This window comes from Prunus avium, chromosome 1 (assembly GCF_965620075.1).
Source record: "Prunus avium chromosome 1, drPruAviu1.hap1.1, whole genome shotgun sequence".
In the NCBI taxonomy this organism is placed as follows: Eukaryota; Viridiplantae; Streptophyta; class Magnoliopsida; order Rosales; family Rosaceae; genus Prunus; species Prunus avium.
The window spans coordinates 39,809,962-39,835,585 of NC_142284.1; the positions used below are offsets into that span (position 1 = coordinate 39,809,962).

Genomic DNA, 25,624 nt, shown 5'->3' on the forward strand with positions numbered 1-25,624 from the left:
CTTTTCTTGCTTACCGCATGCTCTTTATCCTACCTAAAGGGTGATTCCAAGGTAGAGTTATGTTTCTTAGGTGCCTAAAGTTGTTTCCTAGGTCCATTTGACTTGTATGTCAGCCCATCATTTTATTCTTTTCTTCCATGAGCCTGTGCGCTCCTTCACTTCCTGCCTTTCAATGGGCGTTATGTTTACTTTGTTTCTCTCATGCCGCTGTTGCAACTCTGGAGATTGGAGTTCTTCTTTTTGGTTCCCCTTACTGAACTACTACAACCGACTACTGTCGTCATCTCCATTACTATGTAGTTTCTTCATTCAAATCTTGCTATGATGTGTGCGCACGATTTGCGGGGGAGTATTAGGGAGTTACAATAGTATTTCAGTTACAATAGTTAATCCTACTAATGATAGGAAATGGTCAGTTGTCAATTACGTTGTTATTAGGCCATGACTCCATATTTATGTTTATGATAATGGCTTGCTATAACTGTAGATTATTCTCTACAGACTTTATATATAGAGTGCTGTTATTTCCACCCACCTGTCCTATTTTCCCATCCACCTTATTTTCTCACCCACCATATAGATTTGAAAAAATACAATCCTATTTTTCCACCCACCAATTTTCCTAAAATGTCCTTTAATTATTAATTCAAGCAAAAAAAACTTGAAACTTAAAAAAAAAAAAAAAAACCCCAACCCAAACCCAGCACAAACTTCCCTCATCGATGACCCACCTTCCCATCTCCTCCTGCTACCGACGTGGATCACTTGTGGGTTTAACAAGAATCAATGAGATACTTTAAGTTCTTCGAGAGAGACAAAAAAATAAAATAGCAAAAATCAAGCGATCAAATCAAATTATTAACCCATAACCCACGCTGGAATATCTGGTTGGGGAGGTGGTCTTTTATAATCAGCTTGATTCTGCTTTACGTTTTGGTGCAATCAGGCGAGCATATGGTTGCGATGGGCGTCTTCTTCTTTTTGCAGGTTTGCTTTTCCATGCACATTCAATTTACTCTTTATCAATTATATGAATTGTATAGTATGTTTCCTCTTCTGTTCAATGTATATGGTGTGAATTAACTTACCCCGATTCATTTACTGCTTTATTCATTTTATTTTGGTGGTGTGTGGGGGTGTTGGCAGGTATTTTACTTCTTAGATTGGGTTAGGCAGGCACCTACTGAGTGACAGAAAGATGTTTCAAGCCTTTTTAAGGATCATTGTCACCTGCGCAGTAGGCGTTGGTGTTGTTGCTTTGGGAGTCGGCACTACATTTGGGTATATCCCTACATGGTCGTCGATGGAGAAAGTTTGTGATGGGTTGAGGTTTTTGTCCTTAGAAGTCATTTTACAAAATAGGTAAATTTGTCTTTAAAATTTTGAAAATAAGGTGGGTGGGAAAATAGGACAGGTGGGTGGAAATAGCAGCACTCTATATATATTGTATAATGATCATATGAATAACATAAGGGAAAATCAGTTTCTACGTATACAAACCAGTGACCACCCATTTCCTCTATCATACAACAAAATTACAAATACAAAGGGGAAGAAAACAGAGAAGTGGTCCAAGTGGTTCTGTCTTTGTGACCTTGTGACTCTGTGTGAGTGTGTGCCTGAGAGAGAGAGAGAGAGAGGATGAGCATGGAGAGTTTACTGCCATTTCTAGGAATGGTGATGGCGATTCTGGCTCAAGCTGCAAATATGGTAGTAAACAAAGCAGCCATGTCCAAAGGGACCAACAAATACATTATGGTTGTGTATGCCAATGGCCTCTCCACTCTCATTCTTCTCCCTCCAGCCCTCTTCTTCCACCACAGGTTCTTCTTTCTTTAATTCTCCATCTCCCTCAATTCTTTAATTTACTGTGTTCATCAGTAAGGTGTGTGACAATCTTTCCTCTTCATGTTACTTTGATTTTCTGGTCATTGGCAGATCAGGGCGCCCTCCCCTTACATTCTCCATACTCTGCAGATTCTTCATGCTTGCCCTGTTTGGGTTGGTAACATAGTACAATGCAACTTTACACTACTTTTTTACATGTGAATTTGCAATTTCTTACATGTAAATTGAAAGATATATAACTCAATCAATTGACATCTTAATTAACAGTACTCCTCTTTCAGATTTTTTTTAGGGGTTCTTTATTGATGCATATTTAGAAAAAGAAATATATTCTGCTTGATTTTAGTTACTTCCATGCAGATGTTCTGCCCAGATATTTGGATATGTTGGTATAGAATACAGCTCTGCCACGCTTGGCACCGCCATGCTTAACCTCATCCCAGCATTTACTTTCATACTTGCCATCATTTTCAGGTTCTGTTTTTTTCTTTCTGATTGGAATATGAGAATACTGATCTGAATTATACATATATAGAGCTCATGGCAAATGACTAAAACTATTGAACATTTTCTTATAAGTTGATTTCTTAAAAGAAAAAACCAAATAGATTAATGTGTATGTGTAATCACATGCATTGATTGTTTGAAATGGGTGGTTTTAGGATGGAAAAGGTGCAGTGGAGAAGCTCAAGCAGCAAAACCAAAATTTTGGGAACCATAGCATCAATCACAGGAGCCTTTGTTGTAACATTCTACAAAGGCCAGCCAATCATGCTGCTACCATCATCACATCCACTCAATCTCTTCTCATCAAAATCAAATTGGGTTCTGGGAGGCCTTTTTCTTGCAGCTGACTCCTTCTTCACTTCCTTATGGTACATTCTGCAGGTAATTAGGCCTATCATTCAATCATTCAATTACCCTTTCAAGAGCTCAAAGCAAAGAACAAGCAAATTAATTAATTAATTAATTGTTTTATTTTCTTAATTCCTAACATTTGCAGGCATCAACCCTAAAGAAGTACCCTGCAGTTGTGGTCATAGTCTGTTTTCAATGCTTATTCACGACCATTCAGTCTGCATTATTTACTTTAATTGCAGTTAAAGATGCAAATGCTTGGGAGTTAAGGTTGGATATGGGGCTGATTGCTGTTTTGTACACTGTAAGCAAGCAAGTAGCAATGCCTATAATGTTTTCAAGTTCAAACTTTATTCATAAATTCATTTTTGTATGTTCATATATCTCATCATATAGGCAATTGTTTCAATCGTTCTCCGTTACACTATAACCACCTGGTGTGTGTGGAAGGCTGGAGCTCTGTTTTGTTCTATGTTTAAGCCTCTTGGAATTATTTTTGGTGTGATCATGGGTGCCATCTTTTTGGGAGATCCATTCTATTTTGGAAGGTACGCACAATTGTAACTTGTGTTATTGAAGCATTTGAATATAATCGTTAAGAGATTTGTAGCTTAAGTAGTTAAACATATTTATCCCACTATCCAAAATCTCGTTCCTATTAATTATAAAGGTTAACTTGTAGATTTTTTATGAATTTAGGTATCTGCGTGCAAAATTTTAAAAGTTGAGTTTGAAAAGACCTCAACGATTGAGTACTTTTATGTAAACTCTAATCATAATTTGATAGAGTCATAAGTGGTCTCACTCTTTTTAGGTGCAATAAAGTAGTATATGTATGAAAAGACTATAATTATGGGTTTTGTAATATTAAACTTGCGTTAAAGTTAAGTTGGTTGAGAGAATGAGATTGATTGGTGGAAAACTTATAAATAATCAGAAACGACAACCAGTACATAATCATGGAAGAGAAATGGGGTACCCCAACCTCAATTAGTGACGACCCAGTGGATAATCTTTTATTTCATTGATTGATTGAAAGTAAATGAAAGCTACAGATGGTTTACAAAGTCTTTGCCTCTTAACAAGTCTGCACGTTTATGATTAAGCCTTCTTGTTAGCAAATTAATTAATGATAATTGTACAATAATTTTGCAGTTTGGTTGGTGCACTTATAATTGTTACTGGGTTTTATGCGGTGATGTGGGGAAAGGCCAAAGAAGAGAAGCTGGTGGAAGGTGGTAGTAGTTGGGAATCATTAGGTCAAAATAGAGCCCCTCTACTACAAAACAATATACAAGAGAAGCACAACTGCACAAGTATCTTGTGTAAATAACAAGGCAGGTTCTTTTTTGTTTGTGTATATTATTAAAATGGTCTAAATGTAATCAAATGCGAATAAATTTAATTTTTTTAATGGTGATTGTAAAGATTCGAGATCTCATATATGTAAGATTTGAGATCTCGACTCACTAACTTTAAAATTTATAATATTGATTTTTGAACTGGAACGATCGAGCATACAACTAATTAAAATGCAAAGCGATGTTTTCACCGTTCAACTTATCATTTGGTAACTAACTAGTTTTTAGTCTAATGAAACTCATCATTTCATCACTAATTAATTTTTAGTCTAATAATATTTCCCTTAATTTCATAAAGATGATTTTAAGTTGGAATCTCACTCACAAGTTGAAAAGAAAGATGAAATAAACATTCAAATTTGGAGTTACAAGTTACAACTAGTAAAAACAGGACAATGCTTGAAAGAAAATTGAAACAATGTTTTTCTTTTATCTTAAAAAGAAAAGGTGGAAACAACGTATTTAAAAAAATAGTAAAACCAAGTGGCGGGCAAAGTGAGACAAACAGAAACACACCAAACCAATTATGAATGAAAAAGTGAGTCTTCAATCAGTTGAAATTAAGTGTAGCTGAACGATCTGACGAGTTTGATAGAAAATGTGTGTGTAATTCTGGTTGTGGGATTGAAGAGAAAAACAGAGCCATGGGGAAAGTTGCAGCACTACCTATAGTAGGGATGATGATGACTGAGTGTGCTGGAGCAGGGGTCATAATACTAAGCAAAGCAGCCATGTCTACTGGCATGAGCAACCTCATCTTTGTCTTCTACTCCAACGCTCTTGCATCCCTCATCCTCCTTCCTACTTCTTTAGCCTTCCACAGGTAATTAAATCTCACTCTTTCTGAACTACCCAGAAACCAAAGATTTTGTTTTTCACTATAATTTCCTACTTTGATCACAAATGTAATTCCTTTCTTTGCTTTTGTGTTCTTGGTAGATCGCGTCCTCCTCTCACTTTCTCTGTCCTCTGTTGGTTCGTCTTCCTTGGTCTAATTGGGTAAGTCACTATTTTCATCAACAAATCACAATATTAGAAAATCCCATAAAATATGATAAATTAAAGGTTGCATTTGGGGTTGTTTTGTTTGCACAATTGACGCTTTTAATTTGTTGCTTGTGATAAGTGGATTATGTTTAGTGGGTTTGATTGGTATTAGCATTTTGCAGATTCGTTGCGCAGTTTGTTGGGTATGCTGGGATTAATTACAGCTCTCCTACTCTTGGCACGGCCATGCTCAACCTCCTTCCTGCTTTTACCTTCATACTAGCAGTCATCTTCAGGTCACGCCCTCCTCTTATTACTCACCCCATCCTCTAGGGTTACCTATTTTACTTTTGTCTTAGTGGAAGCTATTTTAGCTTGTTTTTCTATTTTACTTGGGAAATTGAGCACACGCAGGTAGGCAGTCTGGAGCATACTTTTGTTTTGTTTTGTGTTTTCTAAAGAAACCTTCTAGGGAAAAATAATAAAAAAAGTTTCTGAAAGGTTATGTTTTGAGTCTTGAGTCTTTGGCCTTAGTTTCCCAGGAGAATCAAGTTTCTTCTGCTGTATCCACATTGCAGTACTTGTTATGTTTTTCAAAGATTTCTGTAGAAGAACCAGTGTAAAGAGTTCAATAATCTTATTTTCTTGTCTCCAATGAGAATTTCAGCTGATGAGCTTTCTCTCATAGTTGTACAAATTTTGAGACAGTGGTAGACTGCTAGTTTGGTAATGTCACGCCGTCAACCATTTCTAAATTCATTCAACTGGGTATTTTCAGAATGGAAACAGTTGACTGGAGAAGCTCCAGTACCCTAGCTAAATCCTTGGGAACAATGCTTTCAATTTCAGGGGCATTCATTGTGACTCTTTACAAGGGCCCTGCACTTCTGTTGACATCCTCAACTGATATATTGTCTCATAAACAACTTTTCTCACAACAGTCAAACTGGGTCATTGGAGGAATTCTCCTTTTGGTTTATTGTGTGTTGGCTTCATCATCTTATATTATACAGGTAAGACCTGTGAATTAAAAACCCTTATGAAACTGTGGAATTTGTTTAGAAAATTGAGATTAGTTATTATTCTATTCTGTGTTTCAGGCATCAGTCATAAAGAAATACCCAGCAGAGCTAATTATGGTATTTTATTATTGTTTCTTTGTGGCTATTCAAGCTGTAGTAGTCTCTTTGATTGTAGAAACAGACCTAAGTGCTTGGAGCTTGAAACCTAAAATGAGGTTGATCGCTGTTGTATACTCGGTAAATGGAAAACGTAACTCAACCATTACATACCTATTGGATTCAGATATGTGCTAAAACATGAACCTAAGCTGCTCAACCTTTAAATTATATTATTGTAGGCAGTTTTTGGCTCGACATTTACGATTGGTGTAACCACATGGTGCCTTCATAGGGCAGGGCCTGTTTTTATAGCTATGTTTAAGCCTTTGGGGATTATTGTTGCAGTTTCCATTGGTGTTACTTTCGTTGGGGATACTTTCTACCTTGGAAGGTAGGATTTCTACCTTGTTTTTCCCTCTTAACTACCATATCTAAATGCTGCAGAGTGAGAGACATTAACTTTGTTCCTGGTGAAAAAAAGGAGATAAATCAGTTGCTTGCTGAATCCTGCAGTTTGGTAGGAGCAATTGTAATTGTCATTGGTTTTTATTCGGTGATGTGGGGCAAAGCCAATGAAGAGAAGGTGGATGGTGGTGCTGAGGCAAAGAGCTTGGCAACAAGCAACCAACGGGTCCCTCTATTACAAAACACTCTTGAAGAAATATAGAAGTTTACAGTAATCACACCATGAGGTTTCTCTTGCCAAACAAATGGGTACTCTATATCCTCTTCTTCGTTCTTTCAGAATGCTACCATTTCTGTCATTCTTGAAAATTGGGATAGGTTATTGTGGAATTGTTTGCTGAAGGCCATGGAAAATTGAGGATAACTGGAAAACTCATCCTTTCCATCAGTTGTTATACTCCAATTCAGGCCACTCATTTGGCGCTAGGTTGGTCCATTATTTTTGGTATTTTAACTATTTAAGATAACCAGACAATCCATGATGCTGTTTGTATCACCAACAGATAGTGAAATACCATCATCATGCACATGTGGGTTTGGAAATATCTAACAACCACTGTTGATGTGACAATTAGAGAAGATGGCAGCCAACCGTCAAGTTTTATTTTTATTTTTATTATTTTGTATGCAAGCGATATTGGGTGAGGGGGGATTCCAATGTAGGACCTTGGGTGCAGGGGAAACCGTCAAGGTTAATTGCAAGCAATGACCTGTTTGCCAATGGGTACTTGCGTATAGGCACAATATGGAGATTTATGTTTGGTATTTTTCTGCATATACATTTGGTAGTTTTGTTCATAATATGCCCTTACCTGACGGGAGAAGTTTTGTATCTATAAAATGTAAGGTTGTGAACATGGGGAGCATGATCATACATATCATATCAGCATCATTTGGACGTTTTGCAGGGTCAAACTTAAAGGCAACTGTAACAGAAACATTTATGTGAAAGCAGCTTCTTGTTTGGAAATGAAATCTAGTTGTGGTAGTTGGTTTAAGATGTATGATCTCCTTCTTCATTAGTTGTAGCAAATAAGGTAACAATAAGTTAGTTAGGCTTGGGAGGGAAGGAATGATGGCAATTGGCGAGGGCTAAAGTTCTTGAAGAACCTATTTTCCACTATCTAATTGAAACATCTGTTGACATCTTCTGTTGTTTCTGTAATTATATATCATTATTTTTCTTTCTAATCATACTAGTACTTCAAATTGTGCAATATGTAGTAGATGATGGTGTAGCTTTTCAACTTGTACTAAATACCATCTTTTTTATTTGCCAATCAATAAAAAGTAATCAAAATCTTACTGCAGCTTGGTTGGAGCAGCTGTAATTATCACTGGCTTTTATGCTGTGATATGGGGTAAGGCCAGAGAAGAGAAGTTGCATGAGGACAGTGGAGAAGGGCAGTGGTCAGAATCATCATCTGAAAGCACCCCCCTTCTGCAAAGTGCAAAATAAGATACAGATTTGCCTTGTATAGAAACCATGGTCTTAGACGTCTTTGTAATTTTGATGTGCAATTTGATGTGATTTATGCATATATATATATATATATATATATATATATATGTTAAGCATTTCCATCTATCAAAAGATGTTGAGCATTTCCATGCAGATGTTCATCTCAGATATTTGGAAATATTGGTATAGCATACAGTTCTCCCACGCTTGCCACGGCCATGCTTAACCTAATCCCCAGCATTTACTTTCATACTTGCCATAATTTTCAGGTTCTGCTTTTTTCTGATAGTAAGAGTAATTTGAACTTGGGGACCCCTACTCAGCGAATATATGTGCATGACTACGACTAAATATATTAAACTTTCCTTTTATAGTTGATTTCTTATGAAACTAAGTAGAATGGGATAATCTAATCCCATGAGTTGGTGAGAAGAGAAATAGGATAGTCTAATCCACAGCTTGATTGGCTACATTTTAACAAGTGACAAGGACTTTCATATTCAAAAACAAAATTTTCAAAAATGACCAATAGCAGCAGCTTGTCTAGTTGAAATTTCAAAGGGTCAGCTGTCCTCCAGTTTTCCACTAATTGGAACAGAAGATGCGAGTGAAAATACTGCAATTAGGTCCTCTTTGTTGTTATTAAGAACAAATATGCTTCAATTGTTTGAAATGGGTGACTGAGGATGGAAAAGGTGCACTCACTGGAGAAGCTTAAGCAGCCAAGCGAAAGTTTCTGGAACCATAGTCTCAATCACAGGAGCATTTGTGGCAACATTCTACAAAGGCCTGCCAATCATACTGCTATCATCATCACTCTCCAATTCACCCAATCAACTCCTTTTTCTCATAACAATCAAACTGGATTCTGGGAGGGCTTTTTCTTGCAGCTGAAGCCTTCGCAACTTCTTTATGGTACATTATGCAGGTAACTAGGCCTATTATCAACTCAATTACCCTTTCTAGAGCTGAAAGTAAAGAACAAGCAAATGTGAACAAGCAAATGTTTGCAGGCATTTGTCGTTAAAAGTACCCAGCAGTGGTGTTCATGGTCTTTTACCAATGCTTATTCGCAAGCACACAGGGAGGTTTTTCTGGCTGTTTTTTTCCTTCTTGGCATGGGGAAGGGGGTTTCAGTGGCTCTTTACCACCTGCCCAATCCGTCAGGTGTGGCGTTTTACCACAAAAGGCCTCGATATTAGTTAGAGTGTGGTAATTCTATTTAAACCCATTTATTTTCTTTCACCCCCACCAATGTGGGATTCCAACAGATGGCAGTTCTTGCTTAGGTGACTAGTATGATATTGAACAAAGAAGCCATGAGCAGCGGACTGAGTGAATATACTCTTGTTGTCTACTCTAATGCTCTCTCCATTCTCATCCTTACCCCTTCTTCCTTCATCTTTCACAGGTCTCATTTCCTTCTCGTTTCTTTCACTCTGTTTATACATTTTGAAACTACATTCCCCTGCATGTTTATATATATATATATATATATGACTCTTTCTTTAATGGCAGATTAGAGCATCCTCCACTCAGCTTCTACATCGTCTTCAGCTCCTTCTTACTTGGATTTATTGGGTTTGTAAAAAAGACCTTGTCTTTATTTTAGAAGAGATTCAAGTTGTACGTACTACTCAATTTTCAACTTGTCTTGCGCTTTTCCACTTTGCACAGGTAATGGGACTTGCTGGTTTAAATTACGCCTCTGCTACGCTTAACACAGCCATACTCAATCTCATTCCAGCCTTTACATTCATACTTGCCTTACCATTCAGGTTTCTAATTTCTGAATTTGTAGTTCCTACTTCTTTCTATCTGTCAGGCGTTTGAGTATTTGAGTTGAGGCTAAAAACATAATAATAATAATTTTTCTTATGCTAAGTTGAGGATAAATTAATTGTTCTCCAAGTCACGCATGATTTTATGTGATTAATTAGGATGGAAAACCTAAACTGGAGGAGGCTCAGGCATGTATCATAGTTTAGAGCTATCCTAGTTTGATTACTGTTTCGTCACACCACTAGGATTACAAGAGAACAACGAGATAAAACATGCAATCAAACAACAAAGGCGGAACCAAGAAAAACATAGTTCCATCTCTTGGAAGGAACAAAATCGATGTGGAGAACACAACCCCACTTCATTTTTGGGTTTTTTTTATAAAAAAAATTGGACCTCCAGCATCTTTGAGTCAGAATTAGTTTAAGGCATAAATCTACTTTGACCTTGAACTTTGGCCTAATTTTTTGTTTACTCTTCTGTTTGCTGTGAAATGGTGAGTATGTATCATGGGATACAATTTGGAAAACGTAGGTGGTTGTTGGGACTGCGTTACGTATCAGTGCGGTAGCATGGTGCCTGCTGAGAACAGGACCTGTGTATGTTTTTCTGTTTAAGCTCCTTGCTGTTGTTGTCGCAGATGTCATTGATGTAATTTTTCTGGGACAAGCTCTGCATCTCAGAAGGTATATGAACACATATTTCTCTGTATTTTTTTGACTGATTTGATTGTGCAAGATACCTCTGAGTTCAATGTAATCTATGCCTTTTTGAATGAAAAACTTGATGCAATTAGCTAAAATTGTACTAAATACCATCTTCTTCTTTTTATGCCCATGGTACATAAGAAGTAATCAAAATCTTACTGCAGCTTGGTTGGAGCAGCTGTAATTATCACTGGCTTTGATGCTGTGAAATGGGGTAAGGCCAGAGAAGAGAAACTGCATGAGGACAGTGGAGAAGGGCGGTGGTCAGAATCATCATCTGAAAGCACCCCCCCTGCTGCAAAGTGCAAAATAAGACACATGAGACACAGATTTGTCTTGTATAGAAACCATGGGCTTAGACGTAATTTTGATGTGTTTTGTGCATATATATATATATATATATATATATGTATATATTCCATCTATCAAAAGAAAAATATCTTGAGCATTTCCAAATATAGAATGAGTGCTGTCATTTCATTTAAAAGAAAAAAGAATTTACTTGCAAATAGTTGGTTTAGTTCTTCTTCTGGTTTGTTTAGTCAGTACATGGAAAAGGTTCTTGGGTTCAATTCAAAAAAGATTCATAAGTACAGAATGCAGTGCGAATAAAACATATGCTTTTTGTGGGAACCGAATTAAATCTGAACCCTAGGTCAAATAATTCCTCCCATTTGGGGATTGTTTGACCTAATTGGGAATTATTCAACCGAATTGGGAGTTACTCAATTTAATTGGGGATTACCCAATTAAATTGAATATTACCTAATTAGGTTGAGAATTGATTTGATTCCTACCACATTTTCCAATTAGAAGAGGAGTTACCTAATCAGATTGGGAATTGATCGGATACCTATCAAATCTCTAAATACACCAACCTCACCAACCTCGTCGAGGCCCCCTATAAATACTTGGCTACGCACAAGAATTGGGGTACGTCAAAATTTCTACTAAAACTTTGTAGAGATCTTCCCCTCACAAATCCTAGCCACCTCCTCTCTCTCTCTCTCTCTCTCTCTCTTTTACATAAGGCTCCGGCCGCCCGGTTTACACCTTACATATATATCTCCGTACCCTATTTAGCTATTGGTTTTTCCCTAAATCAATTGAACTAACTTAGGCATCGGAGGGCTTTTGGCCAACACCCCCCGGGTGTGGTCCTCTTATCCAATTTATTTTTCAGGGAGAAAGAGGAGGCGAAGAAGAAAGGGGAATCTTTCCAATCGAATATTCTTGTGGGGAAATTTGTTTGCTCCCACAAATTGGTGCTTTCATTGAGAGCACGAGTTATACTCAACTCGTACTCAAGGAATCCGTTCCTCCTATTTTCCAATCCACCGAAGCCTTCCAAACAACCATGGTTGGAAGCAAGAAGATGAGGGGTAAAACCGCCACTGTGGCTCGATCCGCGACGGCCCAAAGCCACTCCACCCACGATCCCGAGATCGACATGGTGGCACCACCATCTCTCACTACCATGCCACCTACCGGACTTGCAGTTGAGACCATTGTCGTCGCCATGTCAACCCAAGGCCCCGTGGTCGGATCTAGCCACCTTCATGGTGCCACCCCCGAGCATGGTGGAACCTCCCATCAAGGTGGGCTCATTGCCGTCGCCGACTTGGGCCCAATCTTGGAACAACTTCAAGAATTCCCTCCATTGCCTCCATGCTCGACACACGCTCCCGCGTACACCTCCCATGAAACCCTAGCCCGTAGCTCAGAGAATGGATGACCAAAGCAATTTGATGAGGCAGCTCCTCAACCAAATCAATCTGGTTCAAAACCTTGGCCTTGGACAACTAGGCGAAGAGGGAAGGATAGACGAACGTGCCGATAGGCAGCTTGATGGGTACCAAGCAGGTCAGGCAGGAATAAGCAGACAAGGAGAGGGACAACAACGTGATCGGATTGCCGACATGTCGCAAGCATCCGCGAGCCACGCTCAGAGCAGACGAAGTCACCCATCAAGATTGAGTTTAAGGAACAACGTGCGCGAAAGGCTGGGCCCACGACTTGACATCCGCGCCCGCCTGGGCCCGCAGGGAAATGTTCTTTAAATGCTAGGCTCCCAGGGAGGTCAACTTGATAACCCTCACAATGAGGACCATGAGGAAAGGTGCTCTGGTGCTCACTCTCGAAGAGTCAATTCTCGTCGACAAGCTACAGAAAATCTTTCGCAAGTGCAGTCCACAAACACACCGCTTAAGTAGCGCAGTCGAGAAGCCCGAACCTTATGAATCAACGAGGAGGTCAATTAGCGGCGCCCAAATCACGAAGGTCGCCAGCATGGCTAACTGGCAATGTATGCAAAAGATGTTGAGAAGCTTGTGAATGACCGACTTCGAGACTTGAAGATCAGCGGGAACTTCAAAGATGCACTACGTAAGGAGATGGACCAGGCGAACTCTACGCCTTTCACCCCCGAAATCGAGCAGGCTACTCCCCCGAAACGATTCTCCACACCTTCATTTACACACTTCAAAGGGGATTCCGATCCCGAGAGCCACCTAAAACACTTCAAAAGTGTTATAATCCTCCACAAGGCTGACGGCGCACTGATGTGCAAGGTGTTAGCAATGACCTTGCGAGGAGCAGCCCAAGACTAGTTCCATACCCTACCATCTGGATCGATCAGCAGCTTCAAGGAGCTGGCATACGTCTTCACCAAAGAATACACGTTGATAAGTCCATAAAATTACATATTTATGTACTCTTTATACTTAATTTTTGTAGGAGAATTTGGTTTAAAAAGGACTTATTACTTTATTTTCTCAATTTTCAGCTTTCCAGAGCAAGTAATTTGTTTTCAACGGAAATACGACTTTTTGGTGGAGTTTTAGCACAAGACCAATTGGAGATGAAAGCTAAGATCTTGAAGATGATTGTGGAATTTTTCTAGAATTTTCGGAGCAGCCAATGAGAGCAGTCTTTGAAGTTAAGTCAGCATAAGATGCAATCCCGTCAAAACTGTGCTGCTGTGGAAGAATGACCATTTGAAGACTTTCCTGATTTTTCCTCAAGGCTTGCGATATATGGATGGAAAGATAAGACAAAAATCTACAATTTACATATTTTTCCATATTTTTCTTGGAGGAGGAACAACCCCAAACGTGCAAGCAAAGTAACTGACATGTTATCCCAGTCGAAGTAGGAAGAGGAGTCAAGTACTTACCCATTTTGGATTTATGTTTTAATTAGGTTTTTCTTTATTGTTGGGCTACTGTAAAAGCCCAGCTAGGGTAGGAATAGACGTGGGGTGTCCTATTTAAGCATGAGAAACAACTCCTTAGTGAGGACGGAAAAGACGAGGAGAAATTGGAGACGCCGGAAGAGTACTGCAATTGGCTAAGTTTTATTGTTTCTTCCTTATGTTTTTGTTTATGTCGAATTCTAAGATTATGTGTAACTAATTTTCTTTGCTAGGGCATGATGTAGCCCTAGTATGATAATCTAGTTTTCTTATTTTACCTATCTATTGATTGCCATTTGATGTTGGATTCTTAATCACTGTGCTTAATAACTTGGTTGATTATCTTGATGCTTGATCACCATCTAGACTTTTAATTGAGTAATCGGATGCAAATTAGAGTAAATACCATACTTAATTTGATGCTTGCTTCATGTGATTAGGATTTGTAATTCGTCTAGGGTAAATACCATACTCCTAGGGTTTACATGCTTGTTCGAGGTTTTCACTGATCTTAATGAGTTTCTATGTGTTGATATTTGACCTAAATACCATAGGCGAATTGCATGTAGGAATATACGAGTTAGCCTAAATACCATAGGTAATTCATGAAAAAGGAAAACTAAGCGGCAACATCAAATGGTTAGTTAATAGGTAGGTGAATAAGAGGCTAGATCGGATTACTAGTGGTGAATTCATTGTCCTAGTGCTTTAATCAATTTGAATTTCTCATCGTTCTATTTCGTGACTTTCTACTTATTTTGTCTTTTAATTTCGTTGTTAATTAAATCATTCTTTCAACAAACCCCTTTTGTGTTTACGTGAGTATGTTACGTGTTTAATTTTTTGTTTATATAATTAGAGTAGTTAAAGTATTTTGTTAAGGAAATTAGGTTAGACTAATTGGAAGTTGAACTCAATCCTCGTGGGAATGTCCTCGTATTTGCCATACTATATTACGATTGACCTTGTGCACTTGCGAGTATAATTTGTGTTTAGACTAATCTTTATAATCTCCATTTTTCAGGTTGTCTAAAATTTACAACACACGTCTTACCGAACAATCAAAAAGAACCCTGACCACGTGTTCAACCTACGCAAGAAGTCCGACGAATCCCTTCAAGACTACATCAAGAGATTCAAAGCAGAAAAGGCCAACATTGTAGGATGTGACGACCGGATCACGTCCTCTGCTTTCAAGAAAGGTCTTCCAACTGAACACGACTTATACCGCGAGCTAACTATCGCTCCCAACCAGACTCTGGCAGAGGTCTTCGCAATCGCAGAATGCTATGCTCTCTGGAATGATGATCAAATCACCGCGAAGAAGTCTACTAAGCAGGAAGATCAGTCGATTAAGTGGGCAGGCCAAAGAAGCGATGGGTTTAGCAATAGGAACAAGGACAAGTGCATGTCACACCCACAAGGGGACACTCCGGCAGGCGAGAACTACACTAAGTTCTTCGTCCCCATACATCAAATCTTAGCCCAAGTAAAAGACAAATCTTGGGTAAAGAGACTGCCACCCTTGAAGGGAGATCCGGACAAGAGGGATACCAGAAAATACTGTGCCTTCCATGGGACGAATAGGCACACTACAAACAACTGCTTCGCTTAGAAGGCGCACCTTGAAGAACTAGTGAGAGAAGGTCACTGCACAGAATTCATTGCAAAGCAGGTCATCCAGCGGATTGAAGATTGTGACACCGCCAACGAGCCACCCCAGAAGGTCATAAGGATTAACACAATCCTAGCCAACTCCGAGGAGTCTAGGCTGACCAACAAAGAAAAGAAGAGGAATATCAAACAAGCCATTGTGATCTCCCAAATCTCGACCGACTTTCCACCAGCGGAAGACGACCCTGTGATCGGCTTCCAGAAGAAAGATCTGATCGGCCTCGACATGCCACATAACAATGCCCTTGTCATCAGCATTCAAATCACTCAGGCCATGGTTGACCGAATCCATGCAGACGAGGGTAGCGCAGAATATCCTGCAGCTGTCAGTCATCCAATAGATGGGCTTGGCAGCGAAGATCAACAAATCAGCCAGATCACTGACCGGCTTTAATGGTGCAACAACAGTTACCGTGGGCACGATAGACCTCGACGTCTACTCCCCACCTGTAATCAACTCGCAAACGTTCATGGTCATTAATGAGGTCTCACCCTACAACGACATTTTAGGCAGACCATGGATCGACAAGATCAACGCCATCACCTCTGCCACACATCAGAAAATCCATTATCCAATCCCTGGGGGTAGTATCGGTCAAATCAACAGCAATTAGGAAATGGCGAGGAAATGCTCGGCCCAAAGGCTGAAGAAAAGCAAGCAAACGCAATTCCTCCCTGTAAGTCATGCAGATCTGAAGGAAGTTGAACAACCGAATCTCACTCCCTTAGAGCAATTAAAGCATCAGGACCAAGCCGAAGAAATCCACCCAGAGGTCTCTCTTGAAGAAGGATGGAAACCCGAAGAGGACGTCGAGCTAATACCCTCGGATCGGCTCGCGCCTAAGCCCATATGAGAAGGTGGAGTTGACCACCTTCCTCCGGAACAACAAGGACATGTTCGCATGGTCACCGTCAGACATGCCTGGCATTGACCCAAATATCATCTATCATCGGCTCCATGTCAACCATGCCAGCAAGCCAGTGGCGTAAAAGAAACGCAGAGATAGACAAACTCCTAGCGGTCGGCTTCATCGAAGAAGTCTCCTACTCGGAGTGGCTGGCCAACGTTGTTCTAGTGGCTAAATAAGAAAAGGGCAAGTGGATAGTTTGCGTCGATTACACTGACCTCAACAAGGCATGCCCCAAAGACAACTTCCCATTGCCGAGAATCGACATCGGCAAAACTATGGAAGTCTACGTGGACGACATGCTGGTCAAAGCCCCCAAGCATGCAGATCACATCAAAAACCTCACTGAGGCATTCAGCCTGCTCCGCTAGTATCGCATGGAGTTATCGTCAATATATCTCGGTAATATCGGTTTTTTGGGGGGCCGATATTTTCGCAACTATCCATGGGGGGCCGATATGAATGATTTGGGCAATATATCTCGATATTATCGATAATATCGGGATATGAAACCCAAAAATACATGAATTTTTTTGAAAAGCCTCCCCTGTTGCGCATAGAGGGATTCGAACCCCTCCCCCTCTATCCACAGCCATAGCGCTTTATCCATCTCGCTGAGGATGTGTTTGTGATTATATTTTCGGCGTGTAATATTTATAACGTCTTTAAAATGTCTGCAAGCTAACATTTATTATCTATGATAAATTTCGATATTGAAAAAAACACCAAGGGGATTCGAACCCCTCCCATTTTACTCCTTCAACACCTTAACCACCATATCACTTATGTTTTTGTGAAAATATGCTAAAATATTTATATATATACATGGTTTTATTTTGAATTCTTTTTGCAAGAAACAAATTTTCACATGAGATGAGAATGACTACTCTTCACAATATACTTATTCTACACATAGAGATGATGAAGATAGTGAAAATTTTGAACCTCATAGGAACTCTATGTGGTACTAAGTCACTCATGTATCTTACCATGCAATGTATAAAGTGTAAAATATTGTAGTAATTCATTACATATAAATGATTATGGTGTGTTTAATCTTCTTTCATTAATTACTATATATTTTTTACACTTACAATGTTTGCCAGCTCACTATATAATCAACTTAAATCAGTTAAATCCATCATGCAATGCATTTCCTTCCAATTTTTGTGATAAACTAATAGATAATTGACTAAATAAACATCCTACAAAGTTTCAATAAAAATTTCCAAGTTTGTCTTACAATTTCTGTGATTTTTATTCAATTTTTATCGATATCGATAATATCCCGATATTTCCATCGACATTTCTGTGTTTTTGGACTGCCTATATTTCCGATATCATTGATATTTTAGACCTTGCTCTCAACCAATTCCTCTCGAGATCTACGACAAGTGCGGACCATTCTTCAAAGCCTTGAAGAAAGGACACAAGGACAAGTGGGATGACGAGTGCGAAGTAGCTTTTCAAAACTTGAAAACCTACCTCACTACACCTCCCATACTCTCAAAATCGATACCAGGCGAAGACTTGTATATCTACCTAGCGGTGTCCGACTCAGCTGTCAGCTCAGCTCTCATTCGAGAAGAGCTAGGGGCACAACATCCGGTATTCTACACTTCAAAAACTCTTCTCGACGCAGAGACTCGCTACCCGAAAATGGAGAAGCTCTTTTTTTTTTTTCGCTTGTGGTTTCCGCGAGAAAACTAAGGCCTTACTATCAAGCTCACTGGATAATTATCATGACAAAATTTCCTTTGAGATCGATCCTCCACAGCCCCGACGCTTCTCAGCGACTCATGAAATGGGCTATTGAACTCAGTCAATACAACCTCCTCTACCGGCCGAAGACTGCTATAAAAGCTCAGGCTTTAGCAGATTTTGTTGTAGAGTTTACTCCGATAGCCAAAGAAGAGAAGCTGGTCAAGAAAAGCAAGGAAAAAGCCGACGATACCTCCCCTACCGATTCAAACCTACCTAATGACATGTGGCAGTTGCATGTAGACGGAGCGTCAAATCACAAAGGAGCGGGGGCAGGCGTTGTCATAATCACCTCGAATGGAATTTTGTTGGAATAAGCCATCACACTAGGCTTTCTTGCTTCAAACAATGAGGCAGAATATGAGGCATTGCTTGCCGGACTGCGCCTAGCAAAAGAACTGTAAATCAAAATATTAGCCATCTATTCAGACTCCTGGCTGATCACGAATCAAGCCTCAGGCGAGTACATGGCGAAACATCCAAGAATGATCCAGTATCTCGACAAAGTCCATGGACTTTTGAAAGAATTCCCTACTTTCACCATCCAACAAGTTCCACGGGAGAAGAACACTCATGCAGATGTGTTGGCGAGCTTAGGTTCAGCGCTAGACACCCAGTTCAGATGCTCCATCCCTGTCAAACACCTTGACCGGTCAAGCATCAAAGAAATAAAGCCAATCGACTCGATGCAGATCGATGAAGACCCCAGCTGACAAGACCCCATCATCGACTACTTGGTGAATGAAAATCTTCCAATGGATAAGTCTGAAGCTAGGAAGGTCCAGCAGAAAGCCGCGAGATACTACATGCAAGGCAACATGCTCATTCCCAAATCATACTCTGGCCCTCATCTCACCTGTATAAAATACCATCAAACACTTGAGGTCCTGCAAAATTCACGATGGCAAGTGTGGCAACCATTCTGGGGGCAAGTCACTCGTCCAGAAGGCTCTAAACATAGGCTACTTCTGGCCTACCATGCACCACGACTCTGCTGAATATGTCAAGAAGTGTGATCACTGCCAGTAGTACAAGCCGATCCTTAACCTGCCTGCCGAAGCTTAACATCCGCAAAATAGTCCATGGCCATTCGTGCAATGGGCCATCGACCTAGTGGGTCCCTTGCCACCAGCGTCAGCCAAGAAAGACATGATGATCGTCGCCACCGACTACTTTACTTAATGGATTGAGACCGAAGCTCTATCCTCTACTAAAGAAGCCGATGTGGAACGATTCGTCTAGAGAAACATCATCTCCCTTTTTGGCTGCCCACAATCACCAATTACTGACAATGGCTCACAATTCATCGACAAGCAGATGACTGAGCCATGCACATTTCTGAAGAAGAGAAGCAACTACTGCAAATTCCAAAATGTGCCACAACAAAAGACAGTTGCCCATAAGCAGCGTCCTTCGGGAGACACACGGCGACGACCAAAAGCGTTCTTCGGGAGACACAATCCGCAAAGAAGCGTCCAAAGAGATACGCATGGTGCGCTAGGAATTTCCTAAAGGAAGTATACAGGTTCCTATCCGTTTCCTAAGGGGGGCAGGATAGTCATACAATTGCCCATAAAAAGCGCAGGGCGACGACCAAAAGCATCCTTCGGGAGACGCAACCCGCAAAGCAGCGTCCTAAGGGAGACGCAGGGTGCGCCAGGAATTTCTTAAAAGGAGGTCTTCATGCTTCCTGCATGAAGTATCCAGGTTCCTATCCGTTTTCTAAGGGAGGCAGGATAGTCACACAGTTGCCCATAAGCAGCGTCCTAAGGGAGACGCATGGCGACGACCAGAAGCGTCATTCGGGAGACGCATCCGGCAAAGAAGCGTCCTAAGGGAGACGCAGGGTGAGCCAGGAATTTCCTAAAAGGAGGTCTCCATGCTTTCTGAGGGAAGTATCCAGGTTCCTATCCGTTTCCCAAGGGGGGCAGGATAGTCATGCAGTTGCCCATAAGCAGCGTCCTTCGGGAGATGTAGGGTAACAACCAAAACATCCTACGGGACTAGTAGAACACGCTCGGAGTCCCTCAAGGGGGACCCTTGCACTTGTCAATTTCCTAATGGAAAACATCCTACGAGATATGCAGAACACGCCCGAAGTCTCTCAAGGGGTACCTCGGCACTCATAAATCTCCAAAGGGAGATGCGCAATCAAAATACAAGCTGGTTACTCAAGCAGTTCACAAGTCAATATGCAGATTGAAGTTGAAAAAATAATTGAAATTTCCATAGCAAGCTGACCAACCGACCAAGTTCAACAAAAGGAAGATGGTCGAATAAGACCAATTATTCTAAACAAGAAAGCAGAGTACAAAAGCCGAAAAGAAATAAAGAAGTACGCATCTACTCCGAGGTGCTAGTAGGAGACCCTTGATCTGCAGCCTCTTCTGCATCCACCTAATCAGCCATGCCTTCAGCAGCTTCGTTTGCCTGCTCCGCAACGTCTGCCATCATCTCATCTACTGCGTCCTCCTCAGCTTCATCCGCTCCAGTTGCCTATTCTTCAGCTCCTTCCATGTTCACAGCATTAACATTCTCACTTTGCACATGGAGAAAGTCAGAACAAAGCATCTCGATGTCTCCATCTCCAATGGCATAGAAGGGATCATTTCCATTTGAGCAGTCTAAGTAGCCCAGCTTGTACGCATTCATGGTAGCTTCAAACTTGGACTTTTCAGCAGACTTGTTATAGGCGCCAAATCTAGCCAGAAGGTTGTCATAACTAAAGGAGACATCAACATTCTTGCGCTCAAGACGGAAGTAGGCATCTTTTCGACTAACCAAGTAACCAGCAAAAGAGGGGGCAACAGCAGATGAGTATCGGATAGTTTCAGCAACAAGAACTACTCCTTTTTTAAGGCAGATGCAATGTTGCTTCCTTTTGTTTTTCCAAGGAAAGGCTCGAGAATGTGCCAAGATCCCCGGCCTGACAGATGTGATCGACCAACTCAGCACAGGAGGACGAGTTTGATAGGAAGTTCGTCTTGAGTAGATCAGACATGCATGCATCCCTTGCAGGGCTAGACTTGTTCGCCTTGGGATCAACCGCCGACACTAAAGAAGAACCCTTCGCCCGAGCAGATGACTCTCTCATCTTCTTAGCCTTCGCCAACCTCACCTCTAAAGGATTCAAAGATACTGAATCAACTCCACGCTTGACTGCCCGTGACTCAACAGCTGGATCATGACCAGACCTCCCGCTTCGATCTCCATCTTTTGACAGATGCAGATGACTCAAACTTCGAGGAGGAATGTCTGCATCTCTTTGACGCTTGGCAGAACTAGATTAGGCACGAGCTGCCTCACAAAGCAGATCATGGTTTTCAAGCTTGTCAGCATGAGGCTTGGGCAGAACACCCCGAACACCACGCATACCACCAGCCTTCGTGCTATATGCGCCCACGAGATGTTTGGCCCTGGCAGATGATGATGGAGCAGACCCCACTTGAGTCTTCTCAGCATAAGGGAACCTTGGCTTCTTCCTCAATGGAGACACATTCTCTATCTGCGAAGGAGTAGCTTCATCTCTTGAAGACTTGGCAGCAGCCTTTCTCTTTGGGAGAGATTGAGCAGAACACTCCTCCTGCCCAACTGGCAGATCATCAGAATCTGGACCATTCTGCTCCCATCTCTCAACATCCTAAGCAGGGGGCAGACCACCAACTTCCTCCACTTAGGAGCCCAAGTCATAGAAGGAAGCCCAATTACAGCTAGACAACCCAATAGTTGATTCACATCTCCTACATGCCACCACACGCCATGCAAAAGCTGGGGGGCATTTGTGGGAACCGAATTAAATCAGAACCCTAGGTCAAATAATTCCTCCCATTTGGGGATTGTTTGACCTAATTGGGAATTATTCAACCTAATTGGGAGTTACTCAATTTAATTGGGGATTACCCAATTAAATTGAATGTTACCTAATTAGGTTGAGAATTGATTTGATTCCTACCACATTTCCCAATTAGAAGAGGAGTTACCTAATCAAATTAGGAATTGATCGAATACCTACCACAATTAGGGATTTGATTTAAATCCCTAAATACACCAACCTCACCAACCTCACCAAATTGGGGTACGTCAGAATTTCTACTAAAACTCTGTAGAGATCTTCCCCTCACAAATCCTAGCCACCTCATCTCTCTCTCTCTCTCTCTCTCTCTCTCTCTCTCTCTCTCTCTCTCTCTCTCTTTTACATAAGGCTCCGGCCGCCCGGTTTACACTTTACATATATATCTCTGTACCCTATTTAGCTATTGGTTTTTCCCTAAATCAATTGAACTAACTTAGGCATCGGAGGGCCTTTGGCCAACACCCCCGAGTGTGATCCTCTTATCCAATTTATTTTGCAAGGAGAAAGAGGCGGCGAAGAAAAAAAGGGGAATCTTTCCAATCGAATATTCTTGTGAGGAAATTTGCTCCCATACTTTTAGCGTTGCTCAGAAAAAAAATCTACATGGTTGCACGTAGAATGCTCTATGAAAAATATATTTTGCATCCAAAAATACAACTTTTGACAAAGAAAGAGAATTAACTATTACAAAAATACAAACCATGCATTTCTTCCACTACAACAAAATTAAGTACGTGGGGAAAGAATTGAAACAGGCCAAGTGGTTTAGGAACCCTCAATAGTAACCCACATCCATAATTCAGGAAATTACTGTAGCTGATTATGACAAAGTAAATAACAGGGATGTGGGTTCTTCTTCATGTGTACCTGTGTTTCTGACTCTGTGTGTGTCAGAGAGAGAGAGAGAGAGAGCGGATGAGCATGGATAAATTTCTGCCATTTATTGGAATGGTGGTGGCGATTATGGCTCAGACTGGGAGTATGATACTGAACAAAGCAGCCATGTCCAAAGGGACCAACGAATACATCATCGTCGTCTACGCCAATGCTCTCTCTGCCCTCATTCTTCTCCCTTACATCCTCACCTTCCACAGGTTACATATAATTCCTCTCTTTCTTTCATTTATATATTTATTTTACAGTGTGGTGAATAAAGTGTGACATTATTGTCTATTCTTTTCTTGTTACTTTGAATTTCTGGTCTATATGCAGATCAGAGCGCCCTCCCCTTACCCTCTCCATACTTTGCAGAATCTTCATGCTTGCCCTGTTTGGGTTCGTAAAAAGCAACTCCACTCTTTTAGAGACCTTTTTTTTTGTTCTTTGGTTCTTATTGATGCACATATTCTGGAGAAAGATAGAGGTCATTTGAATTTGTTCTACTTACTCCATGCAGATGTTCATCTCAGATATTTGGAAATATCGGCATAGCATACAGCTCTCCCACGCTTGCCACGGCCATGCTTAACCTCATCCCAGCATTCACTTTCTTACTTGCCATCATTTTCAGGTTCTGCTTTTTTTCTGATAGTAAGAATGGTTTGAACTTGGGGACCACTGCTGAGCGAATATGTGCATGACTTTGACTAAAGATATTAAACTTTCTGTTTATAGTTGATTTCGTATGAAACCAAGTACAATGGGATAATCTAATCACAAGAGTTGGTGAGAAATAGGATAATCAAATCTACAGCTTGAGTGGCTACATTTGAAGAAGTGACAAGGACTTTCATATTCAAAAACAAATTTTGGAAAATGAGTTATAGCGCTGCAGCTTTTATAACGGGTCAGCTGTCCTCTGGTTTTCCACTAATTGGAACAGAGGATGCCAGTGAAATTAAGGGTGAAAACTCTGCAATTAGGTCGTCTTTGTTGTTATGTAAAAAGAAATATGCTTCAATTGTTTGAAATGGGTGGTTTTAGGATGGAAAAGGTGAACTGGAGAAGCTCAAGCAGCCAAGCAAAAGTTTGTGGAACCATAGTATCAATCACAGGAGCATTTGTTGTAACATTCTACAAAGGCCTGCCAATCATAAAGCAATCAATATTACTTTCCAATTCACCCAATCAACTCCTTTTCTCATCACAATCAAACTGGATTCTGGGAGGGCTTTTTCTTGCAGCTGAAGCCTTCTCAACTTATTTATGGTACATTATGCATTGAACTAGGCCTATTACCAATTCCATTACCCTTTCTAGAGCCGGAAGTAAAGAACAAGCAAATGTTTGCAGGCATTTGTCGTTAAGAAGTACCCAGCAGTGGTGTTCATAGTCTTTTACCAATGCTTATTTGCAACCATTCACTCTGTAGCATTTACTTTAGTTGCAGTTAGAGATGCAAGTGCCTGGGAGCTAAGGCTGGACATGGGGCTTGTTTACACCCAAATTAAACAGCCAATGACAGCAAGACACGTGGAGGAAACTGGGCTTGGTCAGAGGTACCCTCGGCACCCTACCTACCGATCTCTCCATTAGGGCAACGTCCTCTCCTGGGACACGTGGCGCGCTCCCAAGCGACGCCCACAGTCCCACATCGAAATAATCAACAAAATGCACACCTCCCAAGAGCTATAAAAGGAGGCCAACTATCCCAAAATGGAGGTAATCAGAACTTACGGCATACAAGCCTATTGATCTGTCAGTTGAACTTTCTATTCCCGAACTTACTTAAGCATCGGAGAGCCTTCGGCCGGTACCACACCGGTGCCCTAGGTCCTACCGTGCGTTTGCTTTTATTGCAGATCACACAGCCTACCGAAGCGTCAGGGCTACCGAAGATACAAATTTACTAAGTTGACCCTCTAAGTCAAAGAACCACTTTTTGGCGTCAACAGGGCTGATTGCTATTTTATACGCTGTAAGAGAATAGCAACCCTATCATGTTTTGAATTTGAAAGATTTTTCGTAATCAAGTATACTGGTGGATGCAATTAAATTCTTTTTGCACGATCACCATATATAGGGAATTGTTTCGATTGTTCTTCGCTACAGTTTAGTCACTTGGTGCGTGTGGACGGCTGGAGCTTTTTTCTGTTCTATGTTCAAGCCTCTTGGAATAATTTTTAGTGTGATCATGGGTGTCATCTTTTTGGGAGATTCAGTCTATCTTGGAAGGTATAAATATTGTTCATCTCATTTGTTTCAACCTTGCCACCTGTGCTATTCAAGTGTTTGTTGTAACTTGTTGCTGTCATCTTTAGTCTTTATTACTTAAGTTGGAGGTTGTGGAGGGGCAAAAGAATAGTAAACATCAGGCTGAATTGAATTCTAATTTTTGTTTGATTGAAATAATTGAAGTTAGTGAAAGCTACAGCTGGTTGACAAAGTCTTTGGCCTGTTAAGAAGTCTGGTTCATGATTAAGAAAGAATTATTCTTAGCAAATTATTGAAAATTTTGGAACAATCTTGCAGTTTGGTTGGTGCACTCATAATTGTTATTGGATTTTATGCGATGATGTCGGGGAAGGCCACAGAAGAGGAGCTGGTCGAATCATTAGGCCAAAATAAGGTCCCTCTGCTACCAAACAATATACAAGAGCAGTAGTGCAGAAGTCTTCTTTGTAGATATCACGTCAACGTACACCGTACAACGACGATGTATGGGATACATTGCAGATCCAACGGTGATTATTGCTTTATATTCT

At 40.7% G+C, this 25,624-nt stretch overlaps 3 protein-coding genes and 1 pseudogene across 9 annotated transcripts; all 4 read left to right on the forward strand.

The window, feature by feature from the left end:
- The first annotated feature begins 692 nt into the window (after nt 1-692).
- On the forward strand, nt 693-4,214 carry LOC110763615 (WAT1-related protein At3g28050-like). Of its 2 annotated transcripts, XM_021966440.2 has the most exons (8): nt 695-987; nt 1,147-1,823; nt 1,939-2,001; nt 2,209-2,322; nt 2,511-2,736; nt 2,852-3,010; nt 3,103-3,254; nt 3,862-4,214. In XM_021966440.2, the coding sequence occupies exons 2-8, from the start codon at nt 1,642-1,644 to the stop codon at nt 4,037-4,039; spliced, it is 1,074 nt and encodes a 357-aa protein (XP_021822132.2). In that variant the 5' UTR covers nt 695-987; nt 1,147-1,641; the 3' UTR covers nt 4,040-4,214. The 2 variants fall into 2 exon arrangements, with proteins under 2 accessions (XP_088102787.1, XP_021822132.2); XM_088246661.1 differs by lacking the exon at nt 1,939-2,001 and having other exon boundaries at nt 693-987.
- Nucleotides 4,215-4,393: 179 nt separating this feature from the next.
- On the forward strand, nt 4,394-8,181 carry LOC110763613 (WAT1-related protein At5g40240-like). 6 transcript variants are annotated; one of them, XR_015832809.1, is made up of 9 exons: nt 4,394-4,890; nt 5,007-5,066; nt 5,237-5,350; nt 5,833-6,067; nt 6,155-6,313; nt 6,415-6,566; nt 6,689-6,889; nt 6,984-7,067; nt 7,952-8,181. XR_015832809.1 is itself a non-coding variant. In XM_021966437.2 (8 exons), the coding sequence occupies exons 1-7, from the start codon at nt 4,712-4,714 to the stop codon at nt 6,840-6,842; spliced, it is 1,053 nt and encodes a 350-aa protein (XP_021822129.2). In that variant the 5' UTR covers nt 4,394-4,711; the 3' UTR covers nt 6,843-6,889; nt 6,984-7,831. The 6 variants fall into 6 exon arrangements, 4 of the variants coding, with proteins under 4 accessions (XP_021822129.2, XP_021822130.2, XP_021822128.2 ...); XM_021966437.2 differs by lacking the exon at nt 7,952-8,181 and having other exon boundaries at nt 6,984-7,831; XM_021966438.2 differs by lacking the exons at nt 6,984-7,067; nt 7,952-8,181 and adding an exon at nt 7,487-7,831 and having other exon boundaries at nt 4,395-4,890.
- A 4,713-nt stretch (nt 8,182-12,894) lies between these two features.
- LOC110770076 (uncharacterized) lies at nt 12,895-15,852 on the forward strand. The gene is made up of 3 exons (XM_021974157.2): nt 12,895-13,161; nt 14,854-15,291; nt 15,400-15,852. The coding sequence occupies exons 1-3, from the start codon at nt 12,895-12,897 to the stop codon at nt 15,850-15,852; spliced, it is 1,158 nt and encodes a 385-aa protein (XP_021829849.2).
- Nucleotides 15,853-22,880: 7,028 nt separating this feature from the next.
- Nucleotides 22,881-25,544, forward strand: LOC110770077 (WAT1-related protein At5g40240-like; annotated as a pseudogene).
- The last annotated feature ends 80 nt before the right edge of the window (nt 25,545-25,624 follow it).

Excerpts from the sequence above, each read along its gene's own strand:
- LOC110770076 (XM_021974157.2), top strand. The coding sequence starts at position 12,895 with ATGTATGCAAAAGATGTTGAGAAGCTTGTGAATGACCGACTTCGAGAC. Across the intron at positions 13,162-14,853 it reads ACGGCGCACTGATGTGCAAG|AACCCTGACCACGTGTTCAA; the intron begins GTGTTAGCAATG and ends ACAATCAAAAAG. Across the intron at positions 15,292-15,399 it reads AAGTAAAAGACAAATCTTGG|AAGGCGCACCTTGAAGAACT; the intron begins GTAAAGAGACTG and ends TGCTTCGCTTAG.
- LOC110763615 (XM_021966440.2), top strand. The coding sequence starts at position 1,642 with ATGAGCATGGAGAGTTTACTGCCATTTCTAGGAATGGTGATGGCGATT. Across the intron at positions 1,824-1,938 it reads GCCCTCTTCTTCCACCACAG|ATCAGGGCGCCCTCCCCTTA; the intron begins GTTCTTCTTTCT and ends GGTCATTGGCAG. Across the intron at positions 2,002-2,208 it reads TTCATGCTTGCCCTGTTTGG|ATGTTCTGCCCAGATATTTG; the intron begins GTTGGTAACATA and ends ACTTCCATGCAG.
- LOC110763613 (XM_021966437.2), top strand. The coding sequence starts at position 4,712 with ATGGGGAAAGTTGCAGCACTACCTATAGTAGGGATGATGATGACTGAG. Across the intron at positions 5,067-5,236 it reads GTCTTCCTTGGTCTAATTGG|ATTCGTTGCGCAGTTTGTTG; the intron begins GTAAGTCACTAT and ends AGCATTTTGCAG. Across the intron at positions 6,068-6,154 it reads CATCATCTTATATTATACAG|GCATCAGTCATAAAGAAATA; the intron begins GTAAGACCTGTG and ends TCTGTGTTTCAG.